This window comes from Stegastes partitus, unplaced genomic scaffold (genome assembly GCF_000690725.1).
Source record: "Stegastes partitus isolate 25-593 unplaced genomic scaffold, Stegastes_partitus-1.0.2 Scaffold765, whole genome shotgun sequence".
Lineage (NCBI taxonomy): Eukaryota > Metazoa > Chordata > Actinopteri > Pomacentridae > Stegastes > Stegastes partitus.
The window spans coordinates 132,662-150,393 of NW_007578496.1; the positions used below are offsets into that span (position 1 = coordinate 132,662).

Sequence of the window (17,732 nt, forward strand, 5' to 3'; positions counted from 1 at the left end):
GTACAATCTTAACAATACACGGCTACATGCACATGCAAACATTCACAACCACAATAACACAAACATGAGCACAGGGTCACTGAAAAGCTCCTCTGCAGACTGCTTCCCACACTCTTGACATACCCTGAACAGCCTACTCTTACTGTGCACAGGTGTGTGTTATGGAAACTTTCACGTGGTTAGCTCTGCTGTGGAGGATATCACAAGTTGCACAGCGATGTGAATGAGAGTGATGGCACTGTCACACACTCAGGGTACGAACTTTGCAAATCCATGCTGACGTGCATGCTTGCGTTTGTGGTTCCTCCATGTATTGTGTGCTAAGGTTTTGACAGTTAACATGTAAATGTCTTACTGTCACAACCCCACGGCTCTCCATTTCTCAGTTTGCTGAAGATATGGTGCAAATGTGTGAGATCAAACATGGTGTCATGTTTCAAAACTGGGGGTGAAAAGCTGTGAAAAGTTGAAGCTCAGTGTTTATAAGCTGTAATCTAATAAGAAGGGTTTTGGAAGATTGAAACCAAGTGATGTAGGCTTGCATAATGCTTTGATCTTCTTCACAATTGAAGCTCACTTTCTAAAGTGTTTTCCCAACACTATCTAAGTTTCGAATATGTATTACTGTCATTCCTGGTGCATTAGCTCATTGTCCTGGTTTCAAACCTTGTAAATTGTGATCCGACAACTGCTGCGCATAAGTTGGGAAAAAAAGTTCTAAAACTTTGGCTTTGAAAGGGAAAATCCTCATTTGAAACAGTTGCAGATGCAAATTTGCACTTATATTGCTGACTTTTCTGTCAGAGCTCAGTTTACAGTGGCCACTTTTCAGAGATGTGCCCACACTGTCGTGTGCTTTCGAGTCATATGATTTCTGGCGGCTGTGGTCTGAAACTCCTAGATTTCAGTCGGTGGGGAGGGAATACAAAAGGTTGAGTCCTGGAGGCAGTGGCATTTGCAATTGATCTGTTGTTTGCTTTCTGCTGTAGTACAGTCCAATCACATGTCCTATTCATGGGGTTAGAGGGGGACTGATGAACTGATTCTACTAACGACTGACACTCACAGGAGCAGGAACTCCTAATGTTGTCTGGCTGAGGCAAGCCACTTTGTCAACACAATATTAACAAAGTTGCTGATCTTTCACCCAGCCATGGGCTTGGCAGTTGAAGTTAAGATAAATTAGCAAGTTAAATATGCTAACTGGTTATCAGCAGCTTTTGTGGAGGCCTGTGCCTACCACAGGCTTTGCTTGAAAACAGCAGGTTTCATAATATCTTGTGATGTTCATCCTATGCAATTTCACACTGTACCAACAGTAACAGGAAATAAGTACAAACTTTTGTGTGTGTGTCTGTGTCTGTGTGTCTGTGTGTGTGTGTTAGAGGTAATTTTAGTGTTTCTCAAACATGGGATAAGTCTGGCTTCATTTTTTGTCTCTTTTTGTCACTTTTACGTCTATGCCAGAGAACTAAACCAAGTATGGAAAGTATATGGAAGAGCAAAACTGTTGCTTTGAATCACATCTGGAAACTGTTTTGGGAGAGAAAGGAGGTAGCAACCAACACAACCACAACAACTTCCAGTACTATTGAAGATATGCTGAAATATATGAAAAGTAGAGCTACTCCTAAAAGAGCAGAAACAGATTTTCTGTTTTCACTCTTTTACCAGTTACTATTTTTTCTCGCTGCTTAATGTGTTGGAATGATCGGGAAGCCCTGGTCAGTGTCAGGAAAGGCCGAATAGCAAATCTGTTCTTTCTGCCAGGGCAAAGGCCTTTCAGCAATAATAAACATCATTTGCGCGTCGTTTCCACTTTATCTGGAACACTTATAATTGAGTGGCTTCCAGTAAAGATCATCTGGTTTTCAACAGTGAAAACAACAACCATGTGACATTTAAAACAATCTAATCATATTAGGCCAAATATTGAAGACCATCAGCAAAAATACCTTTGTGCTTTATGTCTATGAAAATATTTTGTGGTTTTGAAAAAGTGTAACCATGACTGCTCTTCGATTGGTTACCAGGAAGCGGTTCTTGTGCATTTCACTGAAAATAATAATCAGCAAATAACATATAGAGAGTTTTCATGGAACAGACAAAACATATACAACAGACTTTGCTGTCAAAACAGTGTTGCTCAGTTCCTCTTTGGTGTTGTGTGACTCAGCCATGCTCAGATTCTTTTCTACGGAATCTAAACTATATAGGTTTCTATTCTTTTTGGAGTAACTCGTCATACATTTCAACACATCTTTAATGGTACTGACACTTGAGAGCAATTCTGCTTCGTGTTTGGATCTCCAGTATTTAGTTTGTTCAGATGACACAGTTTTTCTATCATCTATCAAGTCTAAAGACATGCAAGTTAAATGAATGAATGACTCTGAGCTGCTTGTAGCTGCGACTGTAATTGCAAATGGTTGTTTACATGTGTCAGTTTGACAACCTGCCCTCAGTGCATCCAGCCCCTCTCAACCCTATATGAGCAGGTATATGTTTATCTAAAGGTAGTTGGCATGTTTTTAGTGTAACTCAGATGTCTCTCTTTTGTTTTCTTTGGCCGTATGTCATATACAATGTGCAACAAAAGCACAATTTCATGCAACAAAAGAGAGTAAACCTGTAATTTCAAATTAAGGCTCATTTATGAACTAGCTTAATAAGAAGCTGTGAGCAGGTTTTACCCTGGCTGGGTCTGCTGCAACATAGCGCCACATAAGAAGGACTTGCCTGAACAAGAAAAGAAACCAGAATATGAGACAAAGATAGGAGATTGTACAAGATAACTAGTACTCTACTAAATATAAGCTGAAACACATTGTAGCAGTGGTTATGAGATTTTTAATTTTGTTTAAAAGCCATATTACTAATTACAGAATACACAGTGGCTACCCTCAAAAATAATTACACCAGGATCAATTAAATATTTACACAAGCATGAACCAATACGTCCGACTTGACACAAAGATTATCTGTGGATTACAGTGTCAGCGATAGCTGCAAAGGACATTATCTGAAGTCAAACTCAGTGGAGGATGTCCAAGAAAACAACATTCCTAAAAAAATAGCACAAAACTGCAAGATTAAACTTAAATGTGAGAAGAACCTTTAGTCAGATACAACCAAAATGAATTTTTTAGCAAAAGTGGACTAGCATGTTTGGCATTGACCCAAACAAGACTACAATAATGAATGCATAGTCCTGACAGTGAAGCACGGAGGTCGGCATGTGCTAATGAATGGGAGTGTAGATACAAATATGTATACCCAAATATTGAATCAACATGTGAATCCTAGTCTCATAACGATGAATACACATTGCAAGAAACACTCGAGAGATTTTTAAAGATGAAAAAAAGTGAAAACTATGACTATGTGCCAGGATGTACATCCAGCATTAGTGGAAGATAGAGAAACAAAACTCCAGTACCAAAAATCAGCTAAACAGAGTCATCTGTGAAAAATGGCAGCACATCTCTCCACAGATTTGTGCAAGTCTGGTATCAACACCGCCCAGAAGGATCCAATCTGTCATCAAAAATGGAAAAAAAAAAAACAACTAAGGATGGATGCCTTCGCTTTTGCCGTATTGAGGCTGCACTTTCAGGCCTGTAATTTCAATATTATGTAGCATTTGTTTTAATTATATAAGCTCTACTCTTCAACTCCAAAATCATACGGTTATTGTTAGATAACATTTTAATGATACTGCAGTAGGTTGTACTCGGTTTTGTTGTGTACTGTATTTAGTCATCATTTCAAGTGTAAAAAAAAAAAGGTGTCAGTATACCATTAAATCCACTTCTTAGAATTATAAACAAAGGAAAGAGTCTGGTAGATTCCACAGGGTTGTTTACTCGGTAGTGGTGGGTGGACCATCTCTGGCAGATTTAGGTAGCCGTGGCCTTTAAACGTTATCATGTCATCTGTATTGAGTCAGCTGCAGGTTCTGTACTTTTTGGAAACACGTTTGCCGAACGATCAATGATGTAAACCGGTGGCCTGATAAATGGAACAAACTACTGATACAACAATGTGCACTTAGTTGCTGCACTGGTTTCAGGAGATGTGTCATGGTTGCTATTTGAAATTTCCTAGTTTCTCTTAATGCCTTCTTTTTTTTTGGAGACGAGTGTGTATCCCAAAACCAAAAACCCCTCAGTGAATAGATGTATGAATACCTACTGAAACCAAATATCTCCCTGAAGTTTCATGTTTATTTCAGTGGTTGAAACTGTGGCTGTTATCATTCCAAATGCCAGTCGAAAGAGAGTGTGTGATTTTAGTTTAAGATAGCCTTAAAGAGCTATCGCATCATGCGTGACTCCAGCTTTATGTCACTCAAAGAGATCATGAGATCATCAGTCTGTTTGGTAATTCTGATCATCTATCTTGCATTTAATTCTAACCAAGTGTGGTTGAAAAGACTTTCCTTTTTGGTTTTACTTTTAAGCGAGGTGGTTGACTAAGAACACGCTCTTACAGAGTAATCGTGGGAGACAGGGAGGGTTTTTCCTCATGCGTAGGGGGATTTGAACTCACAACCTTCCACCCGCAAACACCTTTTTTTGACCAATGGGCTGCCACCCCCTCCATTTCACCACATCCTCTAGTAGCAGGTCCATTACAAAGGATTTATTTAAATGTTCATTTTGGATAATCCAGCAGCACATATTTTATGTGTTACTTACTCTTAATTAACACATCCAAGCGTGAGCGGTTGTCACTTGCGGCTAAAGTGCTCAAGCAATCAGAGGCATGAATCTAAACTATAAAACTGGAGCCACATATTTTGGGGATTTTTTTGGTTTGTTTTTCACCACACCAGCGATTACAGTCACTCTGTTGTCAACTGTAGTTGTGTTTTTGCAGCCTGGGGACACTTCATAGCTCAGCAGAAATTTTGCAGAACCAGGAGTGTTAAACACATTCAGGCAGTTAAGTGTGGCGGTTGAGCTACATTGTCGTCTGGTGCTTTTTTGAACTCAACAGCTTTAGTCATAGCTTGTTTTGTTACTCGGGAGAACAGAGGGCATCTTATTTTATTCAGCTTGTCATCGAGGTCAGAAAAAAATGAAATACAGTAAGCACACATCTGAGCCGATTCCCTCTTTAAACACGTTACTAATATATGGAAATATACTGCACCTCACAAATAACGAAACTCTTTCATAGAAGTTTGTTTCCTTGCAGTTTGTCTGCTTGAAAGTACTGTCAAAGCAGATTCGGTGGTTGAAACCATCACAGTTTCGATAATCCTGAAAAAGCTACCGGACAGAGTCACCTCTTTGCAAATTAAATGTCCCACATTTTTGAATACTTTTTGACCGGGCAGGCACGCTGACCACTTTCTGTAGAAGTTGAGTAGACATTGGGGATGGCATGGTTTTTTCCCCATGTTGTCTGGGTATTCAGTCTGTAGGACTTCCCCTAATCTTTTTGACCATTCGGCTGTTGGCTTCCCTTCAGTACCATAGAAAGTCAGGGACTACCTCAACAGCTGCAGGTGCTTTTCTTTTTTGCTTTCACTCCCTCAGTAGGTACACTTGAGTTACTGGCAACCCCCATTGATCTCTTCATAGGCCGCATGTACATCAGCAGCTGTCTGGCCTTCAGGAAAACACCAAAAATAGTGGAACTATTAAAAATAGTGAGAAAACACGCTGCTGTTAGTGGTTGTAGGGGCTACATAAACGGACAAAACCCCTGAAAGTTTACATTTAGATCCAATTGGTTTCACGTGTGTAGCTTTAGTCATAAAAGTGGGTTGGTCAAAATAGCTTCAAGGAACCAAAAATGTGAATATTATAAAGAGGAAGGGACATGTGTATGAAATTAATCAGGGGTTGTACGTCAACCCGTGGTGTTGTACGTTACATTTGAACATTTAAAGCAGTCAGAGTGGGTGATATTTAAACCAAAACTCGTGGTGTCAAATCAGACTGTCATCAGTTCCACATTTCGTGTTAACCTCGCTGTAGACTTTGTGGTAAACTGAAGTGAAGATGCTGCTTATCATTTCTTCATGCTCCTCCTAGACATGTGGGAGCAAAGCACCTTCTCTGGCCTTTTAAGTGCAAGTAGCAGTCTGACTGATTGTCTGCCAGTGTGTGTGTGTGTTATGCATGCATCTCCTCCTAGAATAAAGCCACATGAAGCCCAAATTATAAAACATAACTTGACTCGGTTACAGAACATTTTATAACTCATTTATGTTTCAGGGGGTAGCACTTTACAGCTTGCTCTCAGGAAGGAAGGTTTTTTGGTTTTTTTTGGTCTGTTTTTAAGGAGGATATCTTTGCCATTTATAGTGTGCACCAAGGTTTTTCTTAAGAAGATGACACACTGTATAGTCAGATTTCGTTTGTTGCATAAAACAGAAGTAGGTTTTTAAAGCTACGGTGTCCTCATTTTATCGAGTATGCTCCAGTGAAATAATCCTCATTAATTGTGTCTGTGTTTGTGTAGATTAGTGTGACATTTAAGTGTGAAGTCATTGTAAGCTGTGTTAGCTGAAATCTTCTTGTTTTATTGTTTTAATGGAGGACTTAAAGAGACACCTGCGATTATAATTTGACTCTTGTAGAATGTCTACATTATATCCTTAATTAATATTGTCATGACTCTGTTTTGCTACATTATTTTTGTAATGCAAACAGCGTATTTGAAATGTTCTAAACTTACTCATTAGACTAATAAACATGCTTTTATATTAATTAAACTGCCCATTATCTTTCGAATTATTCATTAATTTGGTTTTGAAGTATATATAAAATTTTCTATAAATGTCATAGCAAAACATTTGACCCCATGTTTGTCTTTTTTTTCCCCTGTTTTTTGTTTTTTTCTCTAGATAACAGTGACCTTATAGCCTGTATGGTGGTCAGTAAAGATGGCGGCCAAGCCCAGAGGTTCCTGGCTGTAGACGTGTACCAGATGAGTCTGGTCGAACCAGAAACCAAACGTCTCGGGTGGGGTGTCGTCAAGTTTGCCGGCCTCTTGCAAGTAAGAGAAAAGTGGTGTTTCCTTGTCTGTGTGTGAGGAGCCTAGTTTGGTAATTGCCTTTTTTCCCCTCGTTTTCCCTTCATGTTTTCCTTTTCCTTCTAATGATAAGGGCCCCGCCCAAGCCGGCCGAACCCAAAAGTCCCCCCCCCGGCCCCCCCCCGTTATTGGTCATTGTCTTTTTTATGTTTCTTGGACAGGATGTAACTGCAAAAGTAATATCTCTGAAAAGGGATCAATAAAGTAATACCATATCGTATCATATCATCTCATCGTGCTACAAAAAAAAAAGAAAATAATGAGTGGTCAAAAAAACAAAAGATTTATGAGGCCCCCCTGCTGTTAATAATCCTACTATAGAAGATGGTAAAAAAAAAAAAAAAAAAAGAAAAAGCTTATTCCCTCTCCACCGTGACTCACTCAGTAGATCATTTGTTTGCAGCTACGTCATTGGCTTTTTTAAAAATCCAGTTCCCTGTCGTCTTAAGTTTCCCCACTTCGCACTGCCAACAAGTTGTCCTTCCTCTTTTTATTCTTATAAAGTGTTTTTCTCTCTAACGGATGTGAATGTATTGTTTCCTGACTTCGCTGGGTCATTTTTACTGGAGAAATACGAGTCTTTCCCAACACCTGTAGTGACACACAAACATACTGTTTGGTGTTTTGCTGAGTCTAGGCGTGCTTAGTCACACTGTGTGCTGTTTACCGTGTATTCTGCAGTGCCAGCATGATCCTATAAAGAGGACAAAGTGATGTTGCATTTAAGTTTTCTATTCTGAACATTTCTGAAAAAGAAAATAATATACCGCATGTTATTGTCACCATGATGTTTTGTAGGTTTCATTACACTGTATTTCCTGTCTGTTTTGAGTCTATATAAGATGTTTTCTTTCCTTTTCACCTTAGTGAATGTGAAGTTCATGTCCCACATCTGTTTCTCATCTCTCTTGAGACCCATTTGTATCTTTCATTCCACTTAATCCTAAATTTTTTCTCCTGTTCTTTTTCTTTCCCATTTGAAACTGTCGTTGTCTTTCCTGCCTCCCTCTTTCACCAGGACATGCAGGTGTCTGGCGTTGAGGACGACAGCAGAGCGTTAAACATCGTCATCCATAAACCCAGCTCCAACCCCCACGCCAAGCCCCTGCCCATCCTGCAGGCCAACTTCATCTTCGCCGACCACATCCGCTGCATCATCGCCAAGCAGAGGCTGGCCAAAGGTCGCATCCAGGCACGGCGCATGAAGATGCAGAGGATCGCAGGTGAGTAAGCAAAAAGCTTTTTAAGCCCTCTCTCAAAGTGACCCTTTCGTTTTTGCATAGAAAGCGCAGAGTGGCTTTCTTCACTCACCGGCTCCAAGTGTTTCAGAAGCGACTTTGAAATTGCTCAGTACAGTTTTACAAGAAAACGCACAAGCTGTTCAACTGAAAGTAATGAGTGAAGCGAAGAAGGCTTAAAAACAAAAGTACATGACGTTGAAAATATAACAAAAACTAATTTCACGTGTTGTAAATCGTAACTTTCTCAAAAAAAAAAGGATAAACGTTACGTAAAAAAAATCACAATAAGAAAGCGAAGTCCAAATACATTTACAGTAACTGAATTCAGTATAAGTGAAACTACTGTCCAACAGAAGTGAAAACTACTCTCTTCATTAAGAGCATTGAAGCATCAGTCATTTCCTTGAATTACACACTGTCTTTCTTTTAAATTTAAAAAAAGTGACTTCCTCCTCTTTAGGTATCAGTCTTATTTCTGTTTTTTTTTCCCCGTGCATGTCTACTACCCATAACGATTCACAGAAATGGTGTCTGGAAACCACAGTTCAGTTTTTTGGTTGTTTTTTTTTTGGCCAAAATGAATGTTGGAGATCGGAAAGTTAGATATAATCTTTACCTCTTTTCGAGGTAATTTTAAAAGGTCTCAGTCAAAAGCCTGAATGTCTAGAAGAAGCTGCTCCTGTATGTATTTATCATGTACAAGCTGAAGCAGATGGTGCTTCTGTGTGTGCATTAACACAAAAGGTGGTAGATTTACCCATCACTCAGATGTACTTTCCCTCCTGATGGTCCAATTGCACATAAAACTAATAACATAAATCTAATGACACAAATATTGTCAATGCTGCAAAGACTAGGAGGATGTGGACCCTTCCATGATATCCACTGAGGTCATAGAACAGCTTCAAATTCTCTCACTGTCACCCAAACAAAAACATTTCTTGCTAAAGATGATCATAGTGAAAACCAAAATATTTTAACCAGAATTTAGTCCTTGACTGTAACATGAAACAGGTTGATGCTACACTCTCCCCTTACTCCACTTCCTCTCTGTTCAGCTCTGTTGGACCTTCCTGTGCAGCCCAGTGCCACAGAAGTGTTGGGTTTTGGTCAGACAGCCAACGCTTCGCCCAGCGGGTTGCCATTTAGATTCTACGAGCAGTCGAGACGGGCGCCCAATGACCCAACGGCAAACAGATCGGTTTTTGCCTCCGTTGATAAAGTACCAGGTAATAAACAGACAGACACGACTTCAGAGATAATCTTGACATGTATGTGGATACAAACGTCATGAAACAATGGCAGTAAGCTCCACTCTTGGCTTTATACACACTGAGCATTTCAGGAACAAAGAAAAGACATTTTTCTTTGATTCTTAGAAAAGCATTTCTTGCTGAGTTGTACTGACCTTTAAACCATCTGGTGATAATATCTGAGCCGAGGAAATGGTTTTGTGATCTGATCTTTAGCTTAACAGTCGGTAAATCTGCTCAGAATGCAGCTGAAAACCTCCCTGACTTTGCTTTCACTTTCCGAATTAATGTGTTTTAATGTGAAATGCCATTTTCTACAGTTTTCCATTAGGTTCACATCAGCACCATCTCTGTTCCTGCCATATCTCTCCATATCTCTTTCCCTGGTTTATGTTTCTGTACCTGCAGGTTCTGAGAAAGACTCATCATTTTAAAGCACATACATGTTCACAGTCTGTTGGTCATCTTTGGGAAAACTAGACATTTATTTGGTTACTGAAGTGAAAAGAAATAAATACATCCCCTGCAGCTGACAGATATTGAAATATATAAAGTACCTCAAACTTCTTAGGCCTTAAATGACTCATTAGGAGACATAAAGCAGGTCAAGAACGTCGGTTGCAGAGCTCGACAAACATTCTCACTTTTCAAACCTTGTGGTAACACCCACCGACCAGAGATCTGAAAAGGAGCCTACATCCAAAATGTTATGTGAAAGTGTCAAGTTCAGGAAACTGTGGAAATCAAGACAAGAGCTGGAAGAAAACTTTCAGACCAAACTGCACATCTGCTGGACAGAAGGGCAAAGTAATCAGCAAGAGTCCACATGAAAGAGTCATCAAAGGGAAGCCTCACGTGCAACGATATCACAAAACTCAAAGACTAAATTATGCAAAATAACATCTAGATACGCCACAGTCATTTAGGAAGCACACGCAAAATCATTTCTTGCTTAAATTAAATCCAATTATAGTAATGTGCTGTGCAGACGAAGTTAAAATCAAGTTCTTCCTAAAATCAACACAGGAACACTCCCGAATGTTGCACATGCCACAATCATATTTACATTTTTTCATGTGTTTAAGTTGAAGCTTTTTTTTTTTTCTTCTTTTACACAGTTTTTTTGATATGCATTTGCTGCCAGGTTTGTCTTTACCTCTTCACACAACAGCCCAAAACGTTATGTCACAAGCCGTCACGTCAGACAGTATTCCAGCAGCAGTAACACATCCAGTGTGTTTATGTGTGTGTGTGTGTGTGTGTGTGTCTTTGTTGCACCGTCCCCAGGTTTTGCGGTGGCTCACTGTGTGCCACAGCACAGTCCCTCACCCCTCTCCTCCCCCTCGCCTCCCTCCAGTGGGAGTGGGAGCACAGGAAGGTGTGACTCTGTAACTGCGAGCACTATATCAGCTCAGAGCCCTACAGGTAGCACACACACACACACACACACACACACACACACACACACTCTCTCACGCGTAAACAGCACACCGTAGTTACTGCAGAAATATATGTAAAGAAGCACATACTGTACTAATAACATGCAGATTCTGGACTAAAATGTTAATCCTAAATTTTAGAAATGTAAATTGCACCGAGACATGAAAACAACCTGTGACAGAGCAACACTGTGCTCATTATCATGAAAGTAAATCTGCTCTATAAAGAACACCCACGGCTACTTTGCACATTTAGAGTCTTGTGTAGAACTCTGGTATATACATATACTGAATATACACAACCCACCAAAACCACAGCTGTTCACTGCCATGTACTCCTGTGACTGCAGTGCACACATATTAAGTGTTAACATTTCATCTCCTGTCTATACGTTGTTTGTATGAGACACATTCTCATACAAACAACGTATAGACAGGAGACGCTGTGCTCGAAATGTTGATGTTATTTGTTGTTAATGCCTATTTACACAATAGACACAGCGTTCACCTCAAAGTACCCGTTAAACTGGTTGCAGGGCTGCACTGCCCCTCAGTAGATTCCTGCAGCAGATTATTTAGGGTGGTACACCAAGCAAGCTTTTCTTAAAATGCCCACAAAGTTACTGTTACTTTGGTTTTAGCTGCTAAAATCCTGCTTATCCTAAAATGCTTGCCACGTTTAACCACTTTCCTGATGTGCCTCCTGAGAGACACTGTCATACGTGTGAGTGTGAACGAGCGCATGGAGACATCAGCAGGTTACTGCATTGTTAGCAGGCAACTGCAAAACACAAATAGAGCAAAATGTAAAGTGACCAAAACAAACCTGCGGGGGAAAGTCAACTGGCAGCCAGAGTACTGAGCAATAAAAAATTAGGAAGGTTGGTCGAGGGTCAACAGGGCAGCAAAAAAAAAAAAAAGTGAGAGTGAATTGAATATCAGAGCAGGTCATAGTTACATTAGGAGGGCTAAGAATTTAGAAAGGTTGGGTACTCTGTCTGATTGGGTTGATTAAATAGAATTTGACCATTTAATTCTGTACATAAATATATAAATATGTGATTGAATGCTGTGTGGAAGTTGTCTTGTTAGTCACAGCTTTGCTTAGAAAGCTCCCAAGTGTGTTTTATCTCAATCACTTTATCCGTTAAGGTTCTGTTATTGAAAGCACACACATAAACACGTGAATGGATTAAAAAACAGCAAATCGGAAAAAGCTGTATTCTGCTTTTCCGGTTTGCAGAGCATTTTTTTTGTTTCAAAATCTTGTCAGGCGAGTTAAAGGTCTGGATGATTTTATGTTTTCCTTTTAGTTCCATCTTGTCTGCCCCCTCAGTCTGATTTGACGGTGATTATTATAAAATAGCTTCTTTTTATTTTTCTTTTCAAAACCGTCCCCTCACACTCTTACAATGTAAGTACACTACGTAGTCGTTTACAAAGTAGTAGATAGTTTGTACTGTTACACTAGTAGGACTCCTGCTGCTTCTCTTGAACAGTGTTTCCACCCTGTCCCTCTTTCTTTTTGCCAAGAGTCCTTTGTGCTCTATTGACAGACTTAAGCTTGTCATAAGGGATCAGCTTCTTTTGTACACTGTAAACAATGAAAGCAAACAGTGGCACTTGGTGAACACACTGTTCTCAGTTACTGTATTGTCAGTGTTCCTGTTTCTTCACATGTATTTGCAGCACATGCTTCTGTTGAAACCATATGAAGTTCTCCTGTTGGTGACAAATCTCCAGGGGTTTTAGGTCCCCGTTGTTTATGTATTGTGTTCTAGGTGAGGGAGCTTCTCAAGTTTGAAGAGAATTCCAGTTTGTTTCAACTGGGCATGTTTCCCTTTAATGTGGACATTGTGGATCTGCTCAATTAGTTTTCTTCACCTCTGTTGTCAGGCTTCAGTGAAATGAAGAGTCACACGTAACAGCACGTGAACAGTGTTGGACTGACTGAAAGCAAACACAAAAGAGTGCAAAGTCTGCCCGACGCTTAGAGCCACAGTAGCCACTTTAACAGGAGATATGCCAAAATGAAATAAACCAGAGTTCTCCTTTAAAGTTTCTGCACAAGTTTTTGCACATTTGTTAAACTTTTTCCCCACTTTAACTTCATATGATGGTATCTTTTTGTTTTATCACTTTACATTTAAAGAGAACCATCTCTTCAGATCTTCTCTAGCACAGCAGAAATATAGAAAAACTACTTTTCGAAAACCATATTCCAGAAAAACCACATTTCTTGCCACAGTGGGAATCCTTGGAGTTCCCCTGCTTCACTCTCTCCTCTACCTTTCTCTAGATGATGGTACGTTTCTGGAGCACACCCCGCCCTCGTCGTCAGGCGGAGAAGGTGAAGGAGGAGAAGTAACACTCGTGTCCTCTACTCCTTCAGCCCCGGCCCTGGCCCCGAGCCTCACCCCGGCCTCCCAGCCCACCATCTCCCTCCTCACCGACAGCAACGCAGACACCCTCAGCGTGGAGTCGCTGACGCTGCTGCCTCCCGCTGACTCGCCGCACCTGCACCCGTGCACCGGCCACGTCCCTGGGATCAGCTCCCTGCAGGGACCGGACGCCTCCATTGCAGAGGAGGAGGAGGACGACGGAAGAAGAGAGGAAGAGGAGCTGAGAGACGAAGACGGATCGCCGATGGACGAGACGGAGACAGATGCAACAGTAAAAGAGGAAACCACTGAGACGACCGAGCTGGTCACGCCTACTGATGAGGCTCCAGAGGGAGTAGAAGACGAAGTCGCACCTCAGGAGGCCGACACAGACCTGCAGCAAGAAACAGACGAAGCGACAGCTCCGGAGTCTGGAGAGAAGACGGAAGACGCAGACATAGAGAGTGAAACACCAGACTCACCTGAGCTGGATTAGGCAACACGCACACATTCAAATTCATGCACTTGTCTCCCTCACACACCGAGGACAGTGAAGTGCGATAGAAGACCTATCCAGCTTGGCTGCAGAATATTTCCATGTAGTGTGTGATGTGAATAGTCTAAGAGGCTTTCGGAGGCATCTCAACAATTTGTGTTTGCACATGAAGAAAGATTCGGAAAGAGAGAGGAAAAAAAAAAAAACCAGACGCCGGTCGAACTCGAGCGGAACTCAAAGCACATTTGGCTTTCTGTGCATTCAAATGTGTCGGGTCGTGTTTTCAGCCCGCGTGTGTCGAGACACGCAACCAGCAATGTTTTTTTAAACGTTCCAATCGATTGTGTATCAGCTTAAACACACACACGCCAACATGCTACTGCTGTGAGCTGTTCAAAACACTTTTCAAAGAACTATTTTTGTGTCTTATGTCCACACAGCAGATCCCTGCTCCTGTTTTGCAGCGGTGATCACTACTATGCTAAACACACTCATGGTATACATGCAGCACACACGCAGTCAGTTGCACTCGCCTTGTCACCGTCGCATGTCAGATCTGTTGGCAGTTTTCTGCCACTTTAAGCTTCCGTTGGGCAGGTGGGTGTTTTTCTTCACTTACTTTAGTTCTTATTGTTCCACATGTAAAGTAATCATCTAATTATTTCCCGTTTACTTGTTGGAAAATTTGTGAACGAATCCACAGCATAAGCAAGGAGGGAGCAGGTCTTAAACTGTAAACATTAATTTGACGTCGTAGCTCTCACCTCATCTTTTTTTTAAACTTGCTAGCAAACATTTGGACGTTGGGGTGAAGGCGGCTTTTTGGCATTTGAGGAAAGTTGGAACAAGAAGTCGCTTGAGTGGTTTGTAACAAAGCATTTTTTAAAATATGCAACAGAACCTTTGACTTCAGTGAGTTGTTTTTTCTTCTTCATTCATTTTACAACGCTGGTTCTCTCTAAGTGCATAGTTTAAGGCCTGTAGGGATTAGACAACCGCAATCTGTTCTCATTCACCGAGCGAATCAACAATCAGCAGCATGACTAACAAAAGAGCGGATGTGAAACATATTACCGGAGGGAATGCTGCTGAATGAGTGACGTAGTACTTATGCATAATAGTTCTTCACCGAGTGGTCAGTTCATGCTGTGATTTATTCATTTGTTCTTTCAGTCTATAGCGACACAGGTTACTAATTAAAAATCTTAAGTATCGTTTGGTATATTTAGAAGAATAAGTAAAAAGTTGATTTTGTGTGAGGTTCAAAGACTTCTACAGTATATTAGTCAGTGTGCTAGTCTTGTCAGGTGTGTCAGGATTCATGAGAAAACATCAGAATCTTCATTTGCATCTTCAGGTCTGCACACGAGCAGAGCAACACTTGGGTTGAATGTATCCGCCGGTTGCCCCTGAGACGCTGACATAAGCTCAGTTTTGTTTAGCACCTCACTAAGCATGTTTTCTATAATATGAAAAACAAAATGCCGAAAAACTATTTAAAAAAAAAATAAAATTCCAGCTACTGGCAAACTATAAAATCCTGATTCCCTAAGAAATAGAAATTACAAGGTAAACTAATTATCCCAAAAACACACAAACCTCAGTGTTTTGATTGTTTCGTCACCCCACAGTTGTGTTTAAAACCTGGAAATACTCAAATAGCTCCAAGTAAGACGGAAAACATTTTCATTTCTTTCTGTTTCTCGGAACCCAGACGCAGGTCAGTGTCGAGGGGCAAACCTCTCTTTGCCCCCCTCCTTTAATCAGATGAATGAAGCTTTACTACTGCAATAATCTTAAGAGCTAACCAATGAGGGGAGAGACGAATGTAACGGACGACCTCTCTCCTAACAGCAGTGTTTGATCCATTTGAACGGGAGCGGTGTATTTTAACCTTAATTCACGTCTTGATTTGTACATTTTTTGGAACAAAGCACACTCGGATTTCCATTTAGCTATCTCCTCTTCCTTTTTAAATCTGTTTCTCCTCCTCCTGCCTTTGCTTTCCAGCCCTCTTTTTTTTTTTCTTCTTCTTCTTTCTGTGCCATCATCACACAGCTGAAGTCTTAACGCTCGATCATTCTTATTTTTTAACTCTGTACAGTCCTCAACAAGTTTCTAAATGAGAAATTCAGAGCAATACTCTTTTTTTTTTTTTTTTGGAGTCTGTCTCTTAGTATTTCCATCTCGTTACTGTAAATAGCAACAGAATGATAGTGATGATCACTGACATGCTGAAGAGGCTCGGCACACTTTCTAGAGTCGCCTGCAACCGCCGGCAACCTCGACGAAAACGTGCCACGACAAGCTTCCATTATTAAGTCTCTGATTGTAGTGTGTGTGTGTGTATGTAATATGTTTGTATGCTCTGTAAATGCTCTGAGCTTTTAAATCTGTAATTATTGTTAATGAACCGAAACAGAGGAATAAATAAAGAACTGCAATAAATTATTCTACTTAACAACAGTGACTCTACAGCATGAGATTTCTTATTGCATTTGAAGATTACAAAGTGTGGAAGGATCGTGCTCAGTGTGCCTCTTGCATGTTTTTTTTCTTTCTTTTTTCCCTTCTTCACAGAATCACTGTGATAGTAACAGTGAAGGAGATTCTCCTCCGTGTTCGAACAGGAAAACCACAACATATATTAAAAGAACTGCCAATCCCAGGAACTCAAACACCGTTTTATACGACATTACTAAATGTGAAGGCTTCAACTGAGGTGTGACGTGTTTCACCGCTACAACTGGAGAATTAGTGAGGCTGATAATGATTTCCATTGGTTTAACTAGTAAAAATGGAAATTTAAACCAGCATTTCTTTATAATCAGTGTTTTAAAATGTAGAATCTTGAAGTTTTAGTCGTCTAAAAGCTGTGATGAATCGTTGGATAGAAACAAACAACTACACCACAAAGATCTGCTCTTTCTGTAAAGGAAAACCTTCTCTACAGTTCTACAAGCACGTGTGAAGTTGTGTTTGAAAATGAAAAGATTAAACGATGCTTTTGCTCCTAATCTGACTTGCACGCATGTGTAAAAGGTCCTGCTTGACGATTATGACGCTGCCTTTGTGTTATGCTCCTGCGGCGGTTGCAGGAGCCCCTAGCCAGCTTGTGGTCTGTACGTGTCACTTTTATCGCGGTTCCTCTCTTCAGGGAAGTCGGCTTGTGTGTGCGTAAACGTGAATTGGTTCCTGGTACTGCAGCAATACTCTGTGTATGTATGCGTGTGTGTTTTCGATGCGCTAAACCGCCGTCACGGCAGTAATCGAAGTTCAGATGTCAGACAGATTTGAAGATTTGCTCTTGCAGATGCGTTTGCCACCATGCCGCTGAGTGTCAAGTTGTTTTTAAAAACTAAACAGGGTTTTCTCAGCAATGCTTAAAAAAATACTTTTAAGAACATAATAGATGGCACATTGTGAGGTCAATGTACAAAGGTCTGGGGCTTTCCAGTTTTATTGGAAATCTGTTTAATATGAATCACAATTCTAACATCCCTATTTCCTGTATCAAAAGACAGCCAGGGTCAAGAAGGATGTCCGGTCTACGAGCTTTAGTCTTTGCTTTTTGCGGCTGATGTGTTTCTGGTGGTTTCATCATGCCCTGACCTTCCATTCATACTTGGGGTGTGTTGCGAGTGTGAACTGGCCAGGATGTGAGTCAGCATCTTCAACTCTGAGGCCTGATACCAGTCGATTGCTCCCTCTGCGTCAGGAGTGAACGATGGAGTTTAAGCGTCTCCAGATCTTGTTGAACTTCATTGTGAGGAAGGGGAGCTGAACTCTCGGTTTATCAGTTGATCTATGTTCCAACCCTCACCTATTGACATGAGCTCTAAATAGTGAAAGAATGAGGTCGCGGATACAAG

The 17,732-nt window shown here is 40.7% G+C and overlaps 1 protein-coding gene across 10 annotated transcripts in view; it reads left to right on the forward strand.

Moving 5' to 3' along the window:
- Positions 1–16,330, forward strand: part of clec16a (C-type lectin domain containing 16A) — a 46,197-nt gene extending 29,867 nt beyond the window's left edge. For 6 of the 10 annotated variants that reach the window (XM_008291847.1, XM_008291850.1, XM_008291849.1 and 3 more), the window contains 5 exons: positions 6,863–7,014; positions 8,069–8,273; positions 9,350–9,520; positions 10,832–10,969; positions 13,283–16,330. In XM_008291847.1, the coding sequence (XP_008290069.1) occupies positions 6,863–7,014; positions 8,069–8,273; positions 9,350–9,520; positions 10,832–10,969; positions 13,283–13,860 (1,244 nt within the window). In that variant the 3' untranslated portion in view covers positions 13,861–16,330. The remainder of the gene's footprint in view (positions 1–6,862; positions 7,015–8,068; positions 8,274–9,349; positions 9,521–10,831; positions 10,970–13,282) is intronic. The other 4 variants (XM_008291852.1, XM_008291855.1, XM_008291851.1 and 1 more) reach the window with 3 other exon arrangements.
- The last annotated feature ends 1,402 nt before the right edge of the window (positions 16,331–17,732 follow it).